The sequence below is a fragment of the Suillus discolor genome (assembly GCF_016758755.1).
Source record: "Suillus discolor strain FC423 chromosome Unknown F5147scaffold_11, whole genome shotgun sequence".
NCBI lineage: Eukaryota > Fungi > Basidiomycota > Agaricomycetes > Boletales > Suillaceae > Suillus > Suillus discolor.
This window is the reverse complement of record NW_024541258.1, coordinates 279,889-296,716: the sequence shown is the minus strand read 5'-3', so window position 1 is coordinate 296,716 and position 16,828 is coordinate 279,889. Positions and strand designations below refer to the sequence as shown.

Below are 16,828 nucleotides of genomic sequence, written 5' to 3'. Positions count from 1 at the left end.
GACCCAGTGACGTAGTCCCGCTTGCGGTCTTGTTGTTATGTAGGTTTTGACTTGCAGTACTTTCGAACAAGCTCGTGCGCTGCATCCAAGCTGTTAACGTGGTTTACATTTTAAAATGGTCTGGGAAACGGCCAGATTCGGCCATCCACTGTCACAACGACCGAGCTCGCTTTTCTCTGACTACTTTCGAAACGGTTGTTCGCAATGAATTGGTATTATCTTCACAATGGAGAAGTTCTAGTCAAACACCGATCCAAAGCCCCGAGTTCCCATCAACGCTCTCGAGAAAATACCACACTACTTAGCGTTCGTTTTTTGATCCTCCATTTCCCTCATCTTCTTGCAAATGGTGCGTAAGCGGGCTTCGGAAGCCACTGTGGAGGATGCTCCATCCAGGCGAAGAATTTTATTCCACTTCGGCACCCGGTCAAGGAGTTGTTCGCCAGAGGGCCGATAGCTCGGATCACTGTTTGAAAGATGGTCCATAGTATCCCTGACGTCGTCACGATGGATTGTGGCACCACTCCAATATGGGCCTGCAATATGACGGTCATGGTATATAACACAGATAGTATTGTTATGGATGACTTACCAGCAGCAGCGATGGCCATGACAGAATCCTTGGTTTCATCTTGAAGAAAAACACATCCTGCTTGCACCAATATGTCGGCCCTAGCCTCGTCGATATGGAACTTAATGTCCTCATCCAGCTCATCATCTTTCAGACTCCTGCTCGCAAACCTTTTCACTTCCACGAGAAGGCAAGCATTTGCTGCAGTTATTCGCCACCCTCCATAGCGAGACTTCTCCTCTGGTTGAGGCACGGCTGTGAGACGGACGACGGTAAAATCCACCAGAACGCTCCTAGCATCCTTTTCGGGGATAGTCGATGCGAAAGAGATATCCCCCGCCCCAACCTCAGGTTCATGGTCCTCATCATCGACGTCGTTATCGAGTACTTGCATACCTCCTGCACCAGTGTGCTCTCCCTGTGCTGGCTTTTCCAACTCTTCCACCTCTTCAGGATCGTCACCATCATCTGCGCCTTCGACTTGGTCATTATGCTCTATGATCCAAACTGGAAATTGAGGCGCTACGATCAAGTTTGGCACACCTGCCACAAGATCGAAGAGTGTTTGGCACCACAGTGGGTACCAATAAAACTCTATATTACGGGAATTGAATGTGCGAGAGAACGCATACGACGTCTCCAAGCGAGTTTTGCGTGGTAACAATTGATCAGGGGCCATGATGAATGAGTAGCTGGTTCAGGTGCGGTGAATATGACGGCGACCAATGTGAATTAATATATGTCGTGCGGACTTCAATTTCTTGCGGTGAATATTACTGAGAGGGTTCATTCCAACGAGATGTTATTGTACATTTCCAGTGAACAATGGATTTTAACTTTGCTGATGTTGCTCCGAGTCAATATTCTCCTACAGTTCGGGCACATCATGACGTGGCAATTAATTCCCAAGAGAGTGAACAAAAAATATTCTTTAAACTGGACAGACAAAAGAGGTCAACAATGGCGGGCAAACAACGGTGATTGTGCACCACATGCGGCATGCCACAACTCGTCGAGACTGCAGTCCATGTAGAATCACGTGCCTTGTCACATGACACTCCATATAAATTGGCAACACTTGGTTCATAGTTCACAAACATCGTCACGGATCCAAGGTAAGAGCATGCTTTGCGTTGGAATCATCTGTATCCTAATGCTTCTTCAATCGTAGTCATGGTAAAATATTATGGATATGTGGTGAGCGATAGTTGGTTTCACCAGCGAGCCCTTGATGTGGGCTATCCACCCGCCAAGACACCCGAAGAGTCGCGTGGTATCATTAGCCTGGCTTCGAGGAATGTTATGGCAGCGACGGGCGTCATCTCTTATGCCAGATTTCGTAGAGTGAAAACTCCCAAGGGCAAATCCTTCTGGTGCATTGCCTTCGCTTGTGACAGTCCTTGTGTCGCAGGGGAACACTTACCAACCTATCCGCCGCCAGAGACAAAATACAAGGCTTTGAAGGAGGCACTTGGGAAGGATGGCCCGCCTCACTGGTATCGAGCTATTTGAAACTAAATGTTGGTGAGCTTTCCACATCGCCAATGGACGCAACTGATGTTCATTGCTTTTAGGGAAGGAACACAAGTCTCCTCGCATTGCCACAAACATCACCTCATACCGTCGAAATTATCCAATATCAGGACGTGGTGACATTGGCGTATACGATTGTTCTCTTCCCGTCATACGTGTGTATTTATATATATAGGCCTGACTCGGGGGAAGGGCATGATGCCGGGAATTCTCTATAGGCTTCCTCCTTTGGGTCCGTTCCCGCTATATTCTGTTGTATCGAGAGAAGTGTTCCGAATTGACGAATTCAGGCTGTTCAACATTTCATAGAGTTCATTCAATTTGTGCTGTCCCATCGAAGATTCGACACTGCGTCGCCTAGTACATGCAGACTTCAGTGACGCCACACAGCACCTACTAGCATTGGAAGCCTGCAAAATTTTAAGAGGGCCTAGTAAACGGCTGAGAGGTTCGTTCGGCGGACTCAGCCGACTACAATATCTCCAGTATCCTAAATCCATCATTATGTGAACAGAAGCCACCCCTTTCACTGATACACATTCCCCTCTATTCATATGCTGCGCCGCTATAAAAAATGCTATCCAAGGAACAATCAATAGTAACGAGTGGGACTCGGACCCAGTCTGCTCATGTTCTAATATCCTTTATTGCAGAACAGGTTTGACTTCGTCAAGAATACCAGCTCTTCGTTGGAAGGGTGAGGCCTTAATGCGCCTACCTTCATCTCAAACCTCTTCGACAATCGGCACTTTACCTTTCCTTTCACTTCCAATATTCATTTCGTTGTGGTTGTTCGTTCCTTTTATATCAGCAAGCCCGACACTAAGGTAGGCGAGCTCGATATCTCTGGTTCTGTGCTCACGTATGTTATCGTGGAGTCAGGCTGTGGCATCAGTTGAAATATGAAAGGTGAGGAATAATATGATTTCTGCAAGCTAATCTGCAACAGTTTTCTTCTCTGCACTGCTGAGCGATATCCCGGAAACACCAGATTATAAACAGAATCCCCACACAATCGTATCTCTGACGGAATCAACATTCAACGTGTGTCCTTATAAATAGTATCACGCAGTCAGCTTCTCGACATGTCGCTCGGACAACCCTGACCTCAGTCGGGATGCTGAGTATAAGATAGAACACAGAGATGTATTATCCTGGCCAACGGATGCATCTGATGATGGCATCCAATTTCGGCGAAGCGCTGTCTTCTGGGCATAGGACTTGGTCGTGAATCTGTTTCTTTATCCTCCACTTAAGGGTGGCCGCTTGCAAATATTGGTTGGCTCTTTCATTCTAAACCCGCTGCCATCGTTAGACCGAAACTCATGTAGTTGACAAGGCCATCATTCTATACGAAGAAATACCACGCCTACGCCATGCTGGGCACAAATGTCGCGCTGTGTAACTGAACATCCACTTCAGTCATCGCAGTGACATTAGTGACCTCAGCAGAGCTGTCATCCTCAATATTATACGTCAATATGTGTTGTCACGCGTCAGCTGGCAGTGAGTACTATAGGAGGTGTAAGTCTTCGGAAGTGTCCCTTGAATTGCCTCGTCATGAAGGTGGTTCTCCAATTCTTTCTCCGTGCACTGGCAGGACAATCATCCAGGCAACTTCAAGAATTCTGCGAAGTTTCAGGGCATTGTCCTCGGGTGACGTCCAAAGTTATCATGTTCATTTGCTACTATGTGCAAACCAAGCGGCAATGCATGCCGGGTGAACAGGTGTCGTAGTCAAGCCTGAGTCTTTTAAGGCGCTTAGCGCGCTGTCGAGGTCGTGGCTGGGAAATTTGGGAAGGCTATAACGAAAGATGCGAGGGAGAAAAGAAGAATCTATTCTGGCACGCACTTGATGCATTCCGTGAAAGAAATTAGGTTCTGCATCGTAGACATTCTGATCTTGCCCAGAAATCTCCGCCTGCATAACAGTCAGTAGCAAAGAGGCAAGTAAGGAGGTACATACGCCAAGAATACAATGCACCAGTTGCCACTGACCCACAGACCGCAGGTCGCGTACATATATGAGGCTGAAGCACGTGCTTTGTCACATGACACTCCATATAAAAGGCACTGGAAGTTGAAATCAAATACTGTCACGTACGGATCCAAGGTGAGAGCACACAGCTGTCGGAGCTGTCTGTATTCTAATGCTTCTTCATGCATAATAGTCATGGTAAAATACTATGGATATTTGGTGAGCGATAGCTGGTTACACCAACGAGCCCTTGATGTGGGCTATCCGCCCGCCAAGACACCCGAAGACTTCGATGATATCATCAGCCTTGCGTCAATAGATGTCATGGCAGCGACGGGCGTTATCTCCTACGCCAGATTTCGTCGAGTGAAAACTCCCAAGGGCAAATATTTCTGGTGCATTGCCCTCGCCTGTGACGATCCAATTACTGTTGGAGAACGTTTATCAACCCGCCCGCCGCTGGAGGCAAAATATAAGGCTTTGAAGGAGGCGCTGGGGAAGGATGGACCGCCTCACTGGTATCGAGCTATTTGAAACGAAACGTCGGTGAGCTTTCCACATTACCAAGGGACGCGACTGATGTTTATCTCTCTTAGGGAAACCATCAAAGTCTCGTTGTATTGCCACCTATATAGTCACTACATGCTGCTCAGGCTTTCGAATGCCGGCACATTGTGGCATATTAGCGCATATGATTATTTTCTTTCCATTATTCGTGCGTACTCATATATTGGTCTGACTCGGAGGAAGGGCCAGAATGCCGAGGATCCTTCATAAGCTTCCCTCTGCGGTCAGTTCCTACCATATCTTGTTGTATCGAGAAAAATCAATAAGGAGTGTCGCGGATTGACGAATTGAGGCTGTCCAACATCTGAGGCCATTCACTCCGTGCTGTCACATCGAAGGCTCGAAACTCTACCGAGTGCATGCAAACTTACTAAGTGACACCATAAGCATCAGTCACTGGCGCCTACTGGCATTGAGAGAGCCTAGTAACGGCTGAGAGGTTCGTTAGATACTCGTTAATGTCGATCTCTCAAATTGTTCCGTTCAACTTCTGTGGCTTGGGAGTTGCTCCCGCGTACAGGGGCTTACCCCTTTTGGCGTTTTCAAAATTTTCAACGCGCGGCCACTCCCGCAACTTGAAATTCAACCATATGAGCCCTGCGTCAGCGTGTACTCTGTCTGTATTCTATATTCTAACGCTTCTTCAATCACAGTCATGGTAAAATACTTCGGATATCTGATAGCTCAGGGCTGGTTGCACCAAAAAGCCCTTGATCTGGGCTATCCGCCCGCTCAGACCCCAGAAGACTCGCGTGATATCCTTAGCACTGTTCCCATGAATGTTATGGCAGCGGCGGGCGTTCTCTCCTACGCCAGACTTCGTGCAATAAAAACACCCAAGGGCAAATATTTCTGGTGCATTGCCCTCGCCTGTGACGATCCTATTACTGTTGGAGAACGAATGTCAACCCGCCCGCCGCCGGAGGCAAATTATAAGGCTTTGAAGGAGGCGATGGGGAAGGATGGCCCGGCTCACTGGTATCGAGCTATTTGAGATGAAATGTCAGTGAGCTTTCCGCATCGCCACTAGAGGCAACTAATGTTCATTCTTCTTAGAGAAAACAAGTCTCGTCGCATTGTCACGTATATCACCGCATACCATCGAAGCCATCGAATCACAGGATGTATATATTGATATGTGATTATCTTACTTCCGTTGCCCGTGTATTTACGTATTGGTCTAAGGAAGAGCCAGGATGCCGCAGATTCTGTATCAGCTCCCTATCATCGACCGTTGGGAGGTTCTACTGCTATGATCGTCTCATATTATTGTGTTGACAAATCCATTCAACAACAGCGGAAATGGACGGTTTTGGGACTCGACGTGTGGTTCTATGATACAGTTTTGATGTGCTTGCCGCTATCAGGGCTGTGAAAGAGGCCCCTTTCAATTGCCAGGGAGGTGGAGGACAACTATTAGCCCGAAACCTTGAACGTTCACTTGAACTCCGATAGCACGACTCTACGGTATGATCAGGACTACAGCAAAGTCGTCAGGGGAGTTTACGATGAGTTGTCCCAGAATCGGCGTCATATTCACGATATTTTGATCATGCATGAGCTCGGTGTCAAGTTACATGTTGAGCGATCATCCGTCATGAACGATTCATGAGATGCTAGACTTCGTGTACTGCAAATAACGTTCTCAGGCTTAACTCGGAATACTCTCTCAAGACATCTAGCTAGCATCTATGTGAAGCGTCCTAACGAGATTCAAATCCAACCTGACCATGTTCTAATATCCTTTTATTACAGAACAGGGTCGACTTCGTCAAGAATACCAGTTCTTCATTGGAGATCGAAGAATGGGCCTCGATGTGCCTGTCTTCGTCTCAAACCTCCTGGACAATCGGCACTTTACCTTTCCTTTCACTTCCAATATTCATCTCATCGCAGCTGTTCGTTCCTTCAATGTCAGCAAGCTCAACACTAAAGTGGAAAATATGTCTCTGGTGGTTCTGTGCCCGTGGATGATGTCGGGCTGTGGCATCAGTTGAGATCTGAAAGCCTAAAGGTGAGGAATAACACTCAATCCAGGATCGCTGCAAGCTACTTCTAAACATTTTTCTCTGCACTGCTGAGAGTAAGGTCTTGTAGTTCGCTTGTCTAGAGAGGTCCGATCGCTGTTTGGGCCAAGGTCGATCCCACGCAGAGCAGAGCAGATCGTCTCACGAGTCTGCGTGAAGTTCTTCAAGGTTTTGAACCTGCAAAGCGTTATTGTACGGTTCTTCAGATGACTCGGAGGGCAGAATTTTAGATTCCCTCATCCCCTTCATTTGCTCGATGTCATTCGCGCGTCAGCTTGGCATTGACTGGTTGACGAGGATCGATGATATTTCACCAAACTTTGGTTGTCGTCTCCTGTCACTCAAGTACCCAAGTTGGGAAGAAGGTCTCCTCTCACCATCCAACCATTGTCACGATCCAGGATAAAGTACTTCGTCGCTGCATCCCACAGCCAGACAGTTTTGTTGAAAGAACCTGCAGTTACGATGCGAGTGGCGTCCGGCGAGAACAAGGGTGAGTTCAGTAAACCAGTGTGCTCCCTGAGCACGATCTGGGCAGTCAGCCGTCAGTTTATATCACGTCTAGATGCTACACGAAAAGTATTCATGATCTAGATACTTACATGGAGTTAGTAGGCAAATGGCAGTGCTGATACATGAAGATATGGGGGCTGTGTAAACTGGTGCCGCGAAAGACTTGAATAAACTGCTGCATGTGCAGATGACGAGATATCTTTTGGATGCATGGCCCTGTGGTTGCACACGAGCACGATATCTGATACTCAGTAGCCTATGAGCAAGTCAAGGTTCACAATCAGTTATAGAGAGGATACAAAGTAACCTAAAGGATGCTGATAAGCCTATCGATAAACTACTGCCAATGTAGATATCATAACAAGATGAACGATAAAACTAAGATACCTACGGACATTCACCAATGATTCTAGCAACAGCGACAGGACAGGCCGCCTCCATGTTCGCCGGTGTCTACCTGAGCTGCTACTGGTTGATGTTGCTGTTGCGTATTGGGATCCTGTGAAGGAGGGTCTTCATCAGGTATCAAGGAGTGCTCACTCCCAGGAGCACCCGCTGCAGCATTACGCTGTAGATTTGAATGTGAGACACCCAAGAAACAGTTATGACAAAATAACCGAGCGCACCTGTCGACCTTGGGCAAAAGGAACCTCGGGCGTTGCATGATGGGGTGACCGGGTAAATAGACGTCGTAGGTGGGTTTTGAAGGTGGTGGTGGCGGTAACTGGCGGTGATGTGGTGGGTGGTGCAAGTTCAGGAGCTTCACGAGGCCTCCTCGTCATGGCGAGCCTAAGTCTTTTGAGGCGCCCAAAGCGCTGTTGAAGTCTTGGCCTGGAAATCTGAGAATGATGTAATGAACGATGTGAGAGAGAACAGAGTGATACGCTCTTGCACGCACTTGATGCATTCCATGGAAGAAATTGGGTTCTGCATCATAGCCATCTTGCTCTTGTCCCGGGATTTCCGCCTGCATAATGGTCAGTAGCGAAAGAGGTGAGGAACAGGGTACATACACCAAGAATACGGTCGTTGTGCGCAGCGAGCGTGGTGCATTTCTCCTTGAACTCTGAGTGATATGCGGGGTGAGTATGATAGCCGTGGGTGACATGACCGAAGACTTGCCGTTAGACCAATCGAGACAGCTGGCCTTCGCAGTCTCGTCGATGGCGTCCATCATGTATTTGTGTGCTTCGAGGGCCTCATCGGGTTTACCTGCTGAAAGGAAAGCCTGGCACCGTTTCTGGTGTGTCGTAAGCAACAAGGACTCCAGATCCCAGCCGAAGAGCTGCAAAAGGATGAGGTTATAAAAAGTGTTGGGTGCGCATCATCTTGACGAACCACCACAAAGTCCACATATATCAAATGAATGTATTGCGGTGAGAAAGCAGTGAAATTGACAGCGGCAGTGAAGTGATCAGTAGCTTCGTCGTGACGCGCATCATCCAAGGCTTTGATCCCGAGCTGAATACGTAGATATGTCTATTGTGCGAGTTGCAAAGATCAGGATTGATGATCGAGTGGGGCCACATGACACTCACTTCCACGACACGACGCGTGAGAGGATCGACATTCGGACAAGTGGCAGCCAGGTCTTTGATGAGCAGCATTGCTTCCTCGTGTTGATCTGCGTTGAAGAGTGTGATGGCCTGGAATACTTGGTGAAGCAGATAGCATGAGAGACGAATTAAATGTACCTTGATCAAGAGAAGAAATTGGTTGGTTTCTGGATCTTGGTTGGTGAACATGGATGCAACGTCGAATGCTACCCTTGCCTCCCGGACGTGGCCTTTTCCGCAGAGGGCAATGCCTTTCGAGATAAAGCCAATCAATGATGGCCTAATGTTGATTGACTATGTCACAGATGAACGTTAGCTTTTCGTAAAAGGACAATGATGGGCGGGTCCATCTCACCTTGATTGCATCCTCAAGGGCGTGCTCCAAGTCGTGCTTCCGGGCCATGACGAACGAACGATTGGCATATGAAGTAAAGTCGTTGGCGTTGGTGTCGATATCTTGTGTGAGAAGCTCTTCAGCGATAGACAAGTCCCCAGTTAGACATGCATCACGGGCTGTTGTGATGTCAAGGATCTGTACGAAGGATGCTCGAATTGCGTAATGAGAGTTAGAAATGGAAACTCGCCTTTGATTGTTGTACTGTCCATTTTGAGATCTTGTTACCGTACACTCCGGTGAGGATGTGCTTGCCGTCCACAGAGAACGTGACACATGTCGCGATGGATGAATGCTGGAAAATGGCGATGGTTCGTCGATCTGAGAGCTGCCAGAGACAGACATGGTTGTCATGAGATGCAGAAGCGACGAGGGTGCCAGCGGGATGAATGGCGATGGCGTTGATATAATCAGTGTGGCCTTCGTAGGGATGACCGACCTGCTGCCAGGTTGATGTGTCCCACTCCAATATGGATTTACTACCTCCTGAAAGAAGGCGTGTGCCATCAGGTGTCCACGCGAGTGACATGTTCCATGATCCCGTGAGACCTGTCAAAGATGCGACGCGTTCCCTTGTGCCTGGATTATAAATTTGGATATTCCTGTCTGTTGCGATGGCAAGAAGTTCACCAGAAGGCGAATATCGAACGCAGTTGACATCACTGCCACACTCGATTGGTTCTCCTTGCATCTGCCATGTTTTGGTACACCAAAACTTCACCATGTGGTCATATGAACCAGTGACCAGCACCGTTCCATCAAGAGAAAAATACACCGAGCTGGTCCGATCGGAGTGGGCTTTGATGGGTTGGGTGATGGATTCGCCAGTTTCACCGTGCCAGGCGATGACTTCTCCACCATAATCACCGCTTGCTATTGTTTTACCATCTCGCGATATCGTCAATGCCCACACCTCACTGCCATGCCCTTTCATATTCTTCAACACCACACCTGTCTCCAAGTCCCAAAGACGAAGTGTCTTGTCGTCCGAACCCGTAATCATTCGTCGTTTATCGAGGAACACTGCGACTGCATTTATGTCCTTCTCATGATCTTCAAAAGTTCGAATGGGTGTGGTGCTTGGAATGAGCCATGACATTTTACTGGAGGTTGATGGTGTTGAGCACGGCCGAGGGATTGTGGGTGTCTTTCTCTAAGTTACAGAGGTGCGTGTACTGTGCGTTTTTATGTTACCTTCACCACGCGCTAACCTTCTTCGTCTCCGTAGACGCCCAAGACACGAGGCAGTTCGCCATCACCGTTTCAGCAAGAATGCTCCCAACCAGTGATAACCGATTGCACTGCCTACATGCGTCCGACATTTGTTTTCACAATTTCAAGCCCTACCGAGACATCAAGCGAGTATCACACCTCACCAACAAACGTTCAAGCTCAAATCCTACGTCTCATGACCGATCATATTACGACTCGCTGTAGACTACTAGTATAAAGTACCCGCGTGTCTATGGTACGTCTTGATTGTTGATCCCCGTGAGGAAGGGAACGTTTCCAGTACTATGCATCAAGAACATTAAGCTTTCGTTGCTTTCGCCTGCAGTGAATTCGAACCCGAGAGCGACCATTATGCGCATCATAAATAGAAAATACAAGAACATTGTAGCCAATGATGTGTGAGGCGCAAAGTAGTCTCGATTCTCGCATTCCCATTAGCATCAGTGGTCGTCCGAGCCCGGCCATCCCCATCTAACGAGCCGAGTCGCTCCGTCATGCCACGACTGTACCCTGCGGCCAGCTAGTGTGGACATCGTGGAGCCACGAGTGCCAACGAAGCCAGCTCCATTCGACTGAATGATAGTATCGATGAACACCGGATGCCTGGTAGCAGCCATAACTCAAGTTAGCGCCGTTAGAATGAAAATATAACATCTAATCGGCTCACCATTTTCCATAGATCTCCTCTATCCGCTATGCTGCATAATCTACCCACGTCTACCCCAATGCCCTAACCTCTGACAACCATTCTGGGTCCCTTTCGTCGCTCGTCATGATAACATGCGTGGCATCAATCCCTTCTCGTGTGCGAAGCTCTTCTTGCGCCTCAGACACCCTGCGCGCAATGACAAACAACGGGGCGAAGCACTGGTCCACAGGAAAATCCTCACATTGCTGGCTGAAGTCACCGTGCCGCATATGGATGTATATATACTGCCAAAAGTTAGATCTTTAGAGCAAGCGTTGCCCGAAACTCTGACTCACGGGAGGTGTTGGGTCAGTTGCTGGTACATTCATGGCGCGTCGGGTATGCCAATCGGCAATCTTTTCCATGCTTGCAGTCCATCGCATGTGTTGCCCTACAAATCTCCATGCAGGAGAATAGTCTAACTCCCATTCCTTTGTATGATGCGCGCTTATGTAGTAAAGGAAATGGAAGCATAATACGTGATCGTCTGGGGGAAGTGAAACCTGATGCTAAGGAGAAGGATAATTTGTCGATGATAAATCCAGGTTTTCAAGCGAGCCTCTGGAAACCCAAGTGATGCGAGAGATGAAAAGGCTAGGAGATATCAGCTTGACCCAAGCTGAGGTTCGCGTCCACATGACATCTGTGATGACCAAGCGTTTAATCACTGAAGAGGGATGTTCGAAGTTGTCTCACCGAGCTTGAGCAGGTTCAGGGAGGGACTTTGTCGTGGTTCAGGAATCTCGAGGTGCTGTTGAACGGTTTCCCAGACAGTCCAACCGTAGTCAAGATCATTGAGAACCTGGCTTTCTGGATCCTTGACTTCGTGTCATTGAAGCAAGTGAATCCCTATGGCTTGATTGAGTTAAACACTTCTCCGAAAACAAATGGAGGTGCGCTTGGGTGGATATGAGTAGAGAGGAACTTGGGATTATGGGTAATCGTTCTGTTATAAGAGCGAGGTATATCAAATTTCCCGTCGATTGCGCAGGAGTACTCTGCATGTCCAGTATATAGCTTGAGGGCTTAAGCAAGAGATTTCCAAAGCCGAACAACTTAAAGACAGCCGGCAGAGCTGCACATGTCGTCCTCGGAGACAGATTTTCCGTTTGGTAAGAATATTGAGATGGATTCTCTGGGTGGTGTATGTGGCTCTCTCCTATAGCAAGCACTCGTCTGACTGTCTGCTCGCAAGGGTAGGAGAGAGAATTTCTGTGTTTGTGTACGGTAGTAAACAACTAAAATTGTCGAGACTCGCCGAGTGCCTGGCCGGCTGTGCCGGGGATATTATGTCGGGTTGACGTCTCCTCCTCGGGCTGAATTTAAATATGCTCTTTTCTTTTCTCTTAATGGCCCAGCGCCACACATGACTGTGAAGGTGCGTCCAAACCATGTAACATCAGTCCTCTCGGCGCGCTGTGTTTATTTAGAATGGCGTTGTATTACCTTCACAAGATTTTGATACGTAATCACGGTGGGATCTCGACCGTTTCTCATAAGATCTCTAACACTTATTAGATCTAAGCGCACTACAATATCACCTCCTTATGCTGTCGATTCCCAACATCTGCCTGCGCACCATACGCAACCAAATCTATCTCCTCTCCCACTTCAAATCCGCTTCTAATGGAGGAGTTTCCGTCTTTTAAAACTGTCGTCCCCGCATCATCATCGCTGTGTATGATATCTCTCATGTCTCACTCGCACTAATTTAAGACCTTCTCACCCAAGCACTCTTCTCATTAAGTCCAGACAACATCAAGGGCTTGTCTTAATTTACTCTCATTGCCTCAGTCTCAATGCACGCCAGCAAATGATATTGTCCACCGCGACTATTCTCATCAGCACCATACCTTACTCACCATTCACATTCATTGGGCATCAATGCATCATTCTCGGACTCCGCCTGCTCGTTCACACTGGCGATCACAATGCTCCAGTGATCATTCATGTTAATCATTCTTCGGAAACGATAAAACTGTTAGCCATCACCTCAAACCAGTGTACGACGTGAGTTGTTCTCATTCAATGTGCTAGTAATATACTCACCCTCAAAGGGCCCGCAACTATGATATTCATTCAGTCCAGTCCCGAGGGCCGTGCAGATGATTGATCGGGAGACGATGATGAGGAAACGAAGAAACGTCGGTCCTTTGAACGCGAGTATCTTCTTCAGCCCTGAGTATGTATTTGTATGCTAGCACCTGCAGAACACGAGCCACCTCGGGATCCAGCATCTCGATCTACTGATGACACGCGAACAAACGACACATGCATAGTTGGTTTATTGGAGAGTACCAACACGCATACGCTGGCGGCCCAGCGTATTCGAATTCTTGCAAGAGTCAAAAGTCTCGAAGAAGCTAAGAGTAAAGTCTGAGGAGCGAAGTGCAGAGCGGTTGGAGGTATCAGTGAAACGAGTCTTCTGTCCAGAAAAAGATAATCCATCCATAGTGCCTTCACGATGATATGACCGACTAGAACTTGTGCAATGAGCTCATTGCTTTTCCACAATCACTGAGTGTGTGAACGCAGTTCTTCTATCAGACGCAAGTGCCCGTAATATAGATTCTGCCGGCTTAGATTTCGTTTTTATATATTCCCTCTAAATATATATATTCATCCAGCTAACAGGTACGGCGCAACAACCCGACCATGAACAAATTTCATACACAATAATCAAGCAAAATCGCTTTACATAGTTTGACGAAAGGTTTAGTGGCTGAGTATCTGGACCTCTGACGCTCAGACTCCAGAGCAGTTGACATGGTGATGACTGCTGGACGAACTCATCCAGCTACAGGAAGTTTGATTGTATGAATCTGCTCGTTGTAAAGAATAATCATTACTATCTATAAAACAAGAGCTGACCACGTACATGTTACAATACAGGTGATGATAGAACCAAAATGTCCGAGGGACATCGAAACGTGCTAGCAGCAGACACAGGACTTCCCGCCTCCATGTTCGCCAGGGTCTGTATGTACTGCTACTGCTTGCTGGTGTGGTTGCTGTTGCTGTTGCGTATCAGGGTCCGGTTCAGTATCGAGATATTCATCAGGTACGATGTCCGGGTCTTGGCCAGGAGCACCCGCAGCAGCATTACGCTGTAGATCTAAGCATCAGATACCCAAGATACGCTGATAAGAATCGAGCTGACCCACCTCTTTAGCCTTCGCGAATGGAACATCAACAACGGGCGGCGTTGCATGATGGGGTGACCAGGTGAATGAATGTCGTAGGCGAGTTTTGATGGTGGTAGTGACGGTGACTGGTGGTGAGGTGGTGGGTGGTGCAGGTGCAGGAGCTTCCTGAGGCCTCCTCGTCATAGCGAGCCTGAGTCTTTTGAGGCGCCCAGGGCGCTGTTGAAGTCTTGGCCTGGAAATCTGAGAATGCTGTGATGAATTATGAGCGAGAGAACAGAGAGATAGGCTCTTGCACGCACTTGATGGATTTCATAGAAGAAATTGGGCCCTGCATCATAGCCATCTTGCTCTTGCCCAGGAATCTGCGTAGCGAGTGCATTACATTGCTCCTTGAACTCTGAGTGACATGTGGGTAAGTATGATAGCGGCAAGTGACATGACTGAAAACTTGCCATTGGACCAATCGCGGCAGCTGGCTTTCGCAGATTCGTCAATGGCGTCTATCATGCATTGGTGTGCTTCTAGGGCTTCATCGGGTTTACCTGCCGAAAGGAAAGTCTGGCAGCGTTTCTGGTGAGTAGTTAACAACAAGGACTCGAGGTCCCAGCCGAAGAGCTGGACAAAACGTTCAGTTATGAAAAACATAATGTATGCACTATCTTGACGCACCACGGTCAAGTCCTGGTATATCAAATGAATGTATTTCGATGCAAAAGCAGTGGAGTTGATAGCGGCAGTGAAGTGATCAGCAGCTTCGTCGTAACGCGCACCATCCAAGGCTATAGTTCCGAGCTGAACGCGTAAATATGTCTAGTGTACGAGCGACAAAGTTCAGTTTCGATGACCGAGCGTGACTGCATGATACTTACTTCCACGACAACACACCCAAGAGGATCGGCATTCGGACAAGTGGCCGACAGCTTTTTGATGAGCAGCATTGCTTCGTCGTGTTGGTCTGCATTGAAGAGTGCGATGATCTGAAATACGGCATGAAGCAGAGAGCATGCGATGCTAATTAAACGTACCTTGATCAAGAGAAGAAAATGGTCGACTTTTGAATCTTGGTTCGTGAACATGGATGCGACGTCAAATGCTATCCTTGCCTCCCAGACGTTGCCTTTTCCGCAGAGGGCGATGCCTTTGGAGATATACCCTGTCAATGAGGGCTGAATACTGATCGACTATGTCACGAATGAAAGTCAGCCTTTTGTAAGAGGGCCATGATGGGTTGGTCCATCTTACCTTGCTTGCATCCTCAAGAGCGTGGTCCCAGGCGTGTTTCCGAGCCATGACAAATGACCGATTGGCATAGGAAGTATAAAGGTTGGTGTCGGTGTCGATATCTTGTGTGAGTAACTCCTCAGCGACAGACAGGTCTCCAGTTACACATGCATCACAAGCTGTCGTGATAGCCAGGATCTGCAAGAATGATGCTCGAATTGTATCCTGGGAGTCTAGAATAAAAACTCGCCTTTAAATTGATATTATTTGGTAATGCCCACTCTAAGATCTTCTTAGCATCACCTCCGCTGAAGATGTGCTTGCCGTCCACAGAGAACGTGACACATTTCGTGGTGGACGGATGCTGGAAGATGGCGATAGTTCGTCGATCTGAGATCCGCCAGAGACGGACATGTTTGTCGTCAGACGCGGAAGCGACGAAGGTGCCAGTGGGATGAATGGCAATGTCATAGATAGTGCTAGTGTGGCCTTCCCAGGGATGACCGACCTGCTGCCAGGTCAATGGATCCCACTCCCGTATGGTAGAAAGGCCTGCTGAAAGAAGGCGTGTGCCATCAGGCGTCCATGCGAGTGACAGGTTGTAATATCTGTGACCTGTCAAAGATGCGAGGCGTTCCCTTGTGCCTGCATTATAAATTTGGATGTTGTTTTCAGTTGCAATGGCAAGAAGTTCACCAGACGGCGAATATCGAACGCAGAAGACATCAGCACTAAGCACGATTGGATCTCCTTGCATCTGCCACGTTTTAGTACACCAAAACTTTGTCGTTTGGTCCCATGAACCAGTGGCCAGCACGGTACCATCCGGAGAAAATTCTAATGAGTAGATTCGACGAGAGTGGGCTTTGATGTGTTGGGTGATGGATTCACCAGTTTCACCGTGCCAGGCGATGACTTCTCCCATTTCATCACCGCTTACTATTATCTGACCATTTCGCGATATCGCCAATGCGACCACCGCATTGCCATGCCCTTCCATCTTCATCAACACAACACCTGTCTCCAAGTCCCAAAGACGAAGTGTATTGTCGTACGAGCCCGTAATCATTCGCCGTTTATCGGGGAACACTGCGACTGTGGTTATTCTCTCCTCGTGATCTTGAAAAGTTCGAATGGGTGTGGTGTGTGGAATGAGCTGTGACATTTCACTGGAGGTTGATGGTGTTGAGCACGGCCGAGGGATTGTAGGTATCTATCTCTAAGTTACAAAGGTGTGTGTATTATGCGTTTTCATACTGCTTCACCACGCTAACCTTCCTCGTTTCCATAGATGCCCAAGACACGAGGCAGTTCGCCATCACCGGTGCGGCACCCTTGGCATCACGAAATCTGACGCTGCCTTATTTGGACACTTTCCCGCGCCACAAGCGTATGGGCACA

General features: G+C 48.0%; 5 protein-coding genes across 5 annotated transcripts; 2 read left to right on the top strand and 3 right to left on the bottom strand.

Moving 5' to 3' along the window:
• Positions 1-170: 170 nt before the first annotated feature.
• Positions 171-1,362, bottom strand: F5147DRAFT_679896 (uncharacterized protein). The gene is made up of 2 exons (XM_041436275.1): positions 593-1,362; positions 171-536 (listed from the first exon to the last, which is right to left on the bottom strand). Exons 1-2 carry the CDS (start codon positions 1,248-1,250, stop codon positions 298-300), a joined length of 897 nt encoding a protein of 298 aa, XP_041296099.1. The 5' UTR covers positions 1,251-1,362; the 3' UTR covers positions 171-297.
• Positions 1,363-1,744: 382 nt separating this feature from the next.
• Positions 1,745-2,614, top strand: F5147DRAFT_759051 (uncharacterized protein; the record flags this gene model as incomplete). Its single annotated transcript, XM_041440429.1, has 6 exons — positions 1,745-1,768; positions 1,793-1,944; positions 1,983-2,095; positions 2,146-2,259; positions 2,280-2,336; positions 2,466-2,614. 6 exons carry the CDS (start codon positions 1,745-1,747, stop codon positions 2,612-2,614), a joined length of 609 nt encoding a protein of 202 aa, XP_041296098.1.
• A 1,663-nt stretch (positions 2,615-4,277) lies between these two features.
• Positions 4,278-5,643, top strand: F5147DRAFT_759050 (uncharacterized protein; the record flags this gene model as incomplete). Its single annotated transcript, XM_041440428.1, has 3 exons — positions 4,278-4,600; positions 4,736-4,797; positions 5,303-5,643. 3 exons carry the CDS (start codon positions 4,278-4,280, stop codon positions 5,641-5,643), a joined length of 726 nt encoding a protein of 241 aa, XP_041296097.1.
• Positions 5,644-10,812: 5,169 nt separating this feature from the next.
• F5147DRAFT_650213 (uncharacterized protein) lies at positions 10,813-11,443 on the bottom strand (the record flags this gene model as incomplete). Its single annotated transcript, XM_041433429.1, has 4 exons — positions 10,813-10,975; positions 11,040-11,065; positions 11,108-11,305; positions 11,357-11,443. 4 exons carry the CDS (start codon positions 11,441-11,443, stop codon positions 10,813-10,815), a joined length of 474 nt encoding a protein of 157 aa, XP_041296096.1.
• A 2,550-nt stretch (positions 11,444-13,993) lies between these two features.
• On the bottom strand, positions 13,994-14,389 carry F5147DRAFT_650212 (uncharacterized protein; the record flags this gene model as incomplete). The annotated part of the gene is made up of 2 exons (XM_041433428.1): positions 13,994-14,167; positions 14,225-14,389. 2 exons carry the CDS (start codon positions 14,387-14,389, stop codon positions 13,994-13,996), a joined length of 339 nt encoding a protein of 112 aa, XP_041296095.1.
• Between the last annotated feature and the right edge of the window lie 2,439 nt (positions 14,390-16,828).

What these genes read in the sequence shown, in the direction of transcription:
- F5147DRAFT_679896 (XM_041436275.1), bottom strand. Translation starts at nt 1,250, where the DNA reads ATGGCCCCTGATCAATTGTTACCACGCAAAACTCGCTTGGAGACGTCG. An exon ending in CATGGCCATCGCTGCTGCTG is followed by an intron (nt 537 to 592) that starts GTAAGTCATCCA and finishes GTCATATTGCAG; the next exon opens with GCCCATATTGGAGTGGTGCC.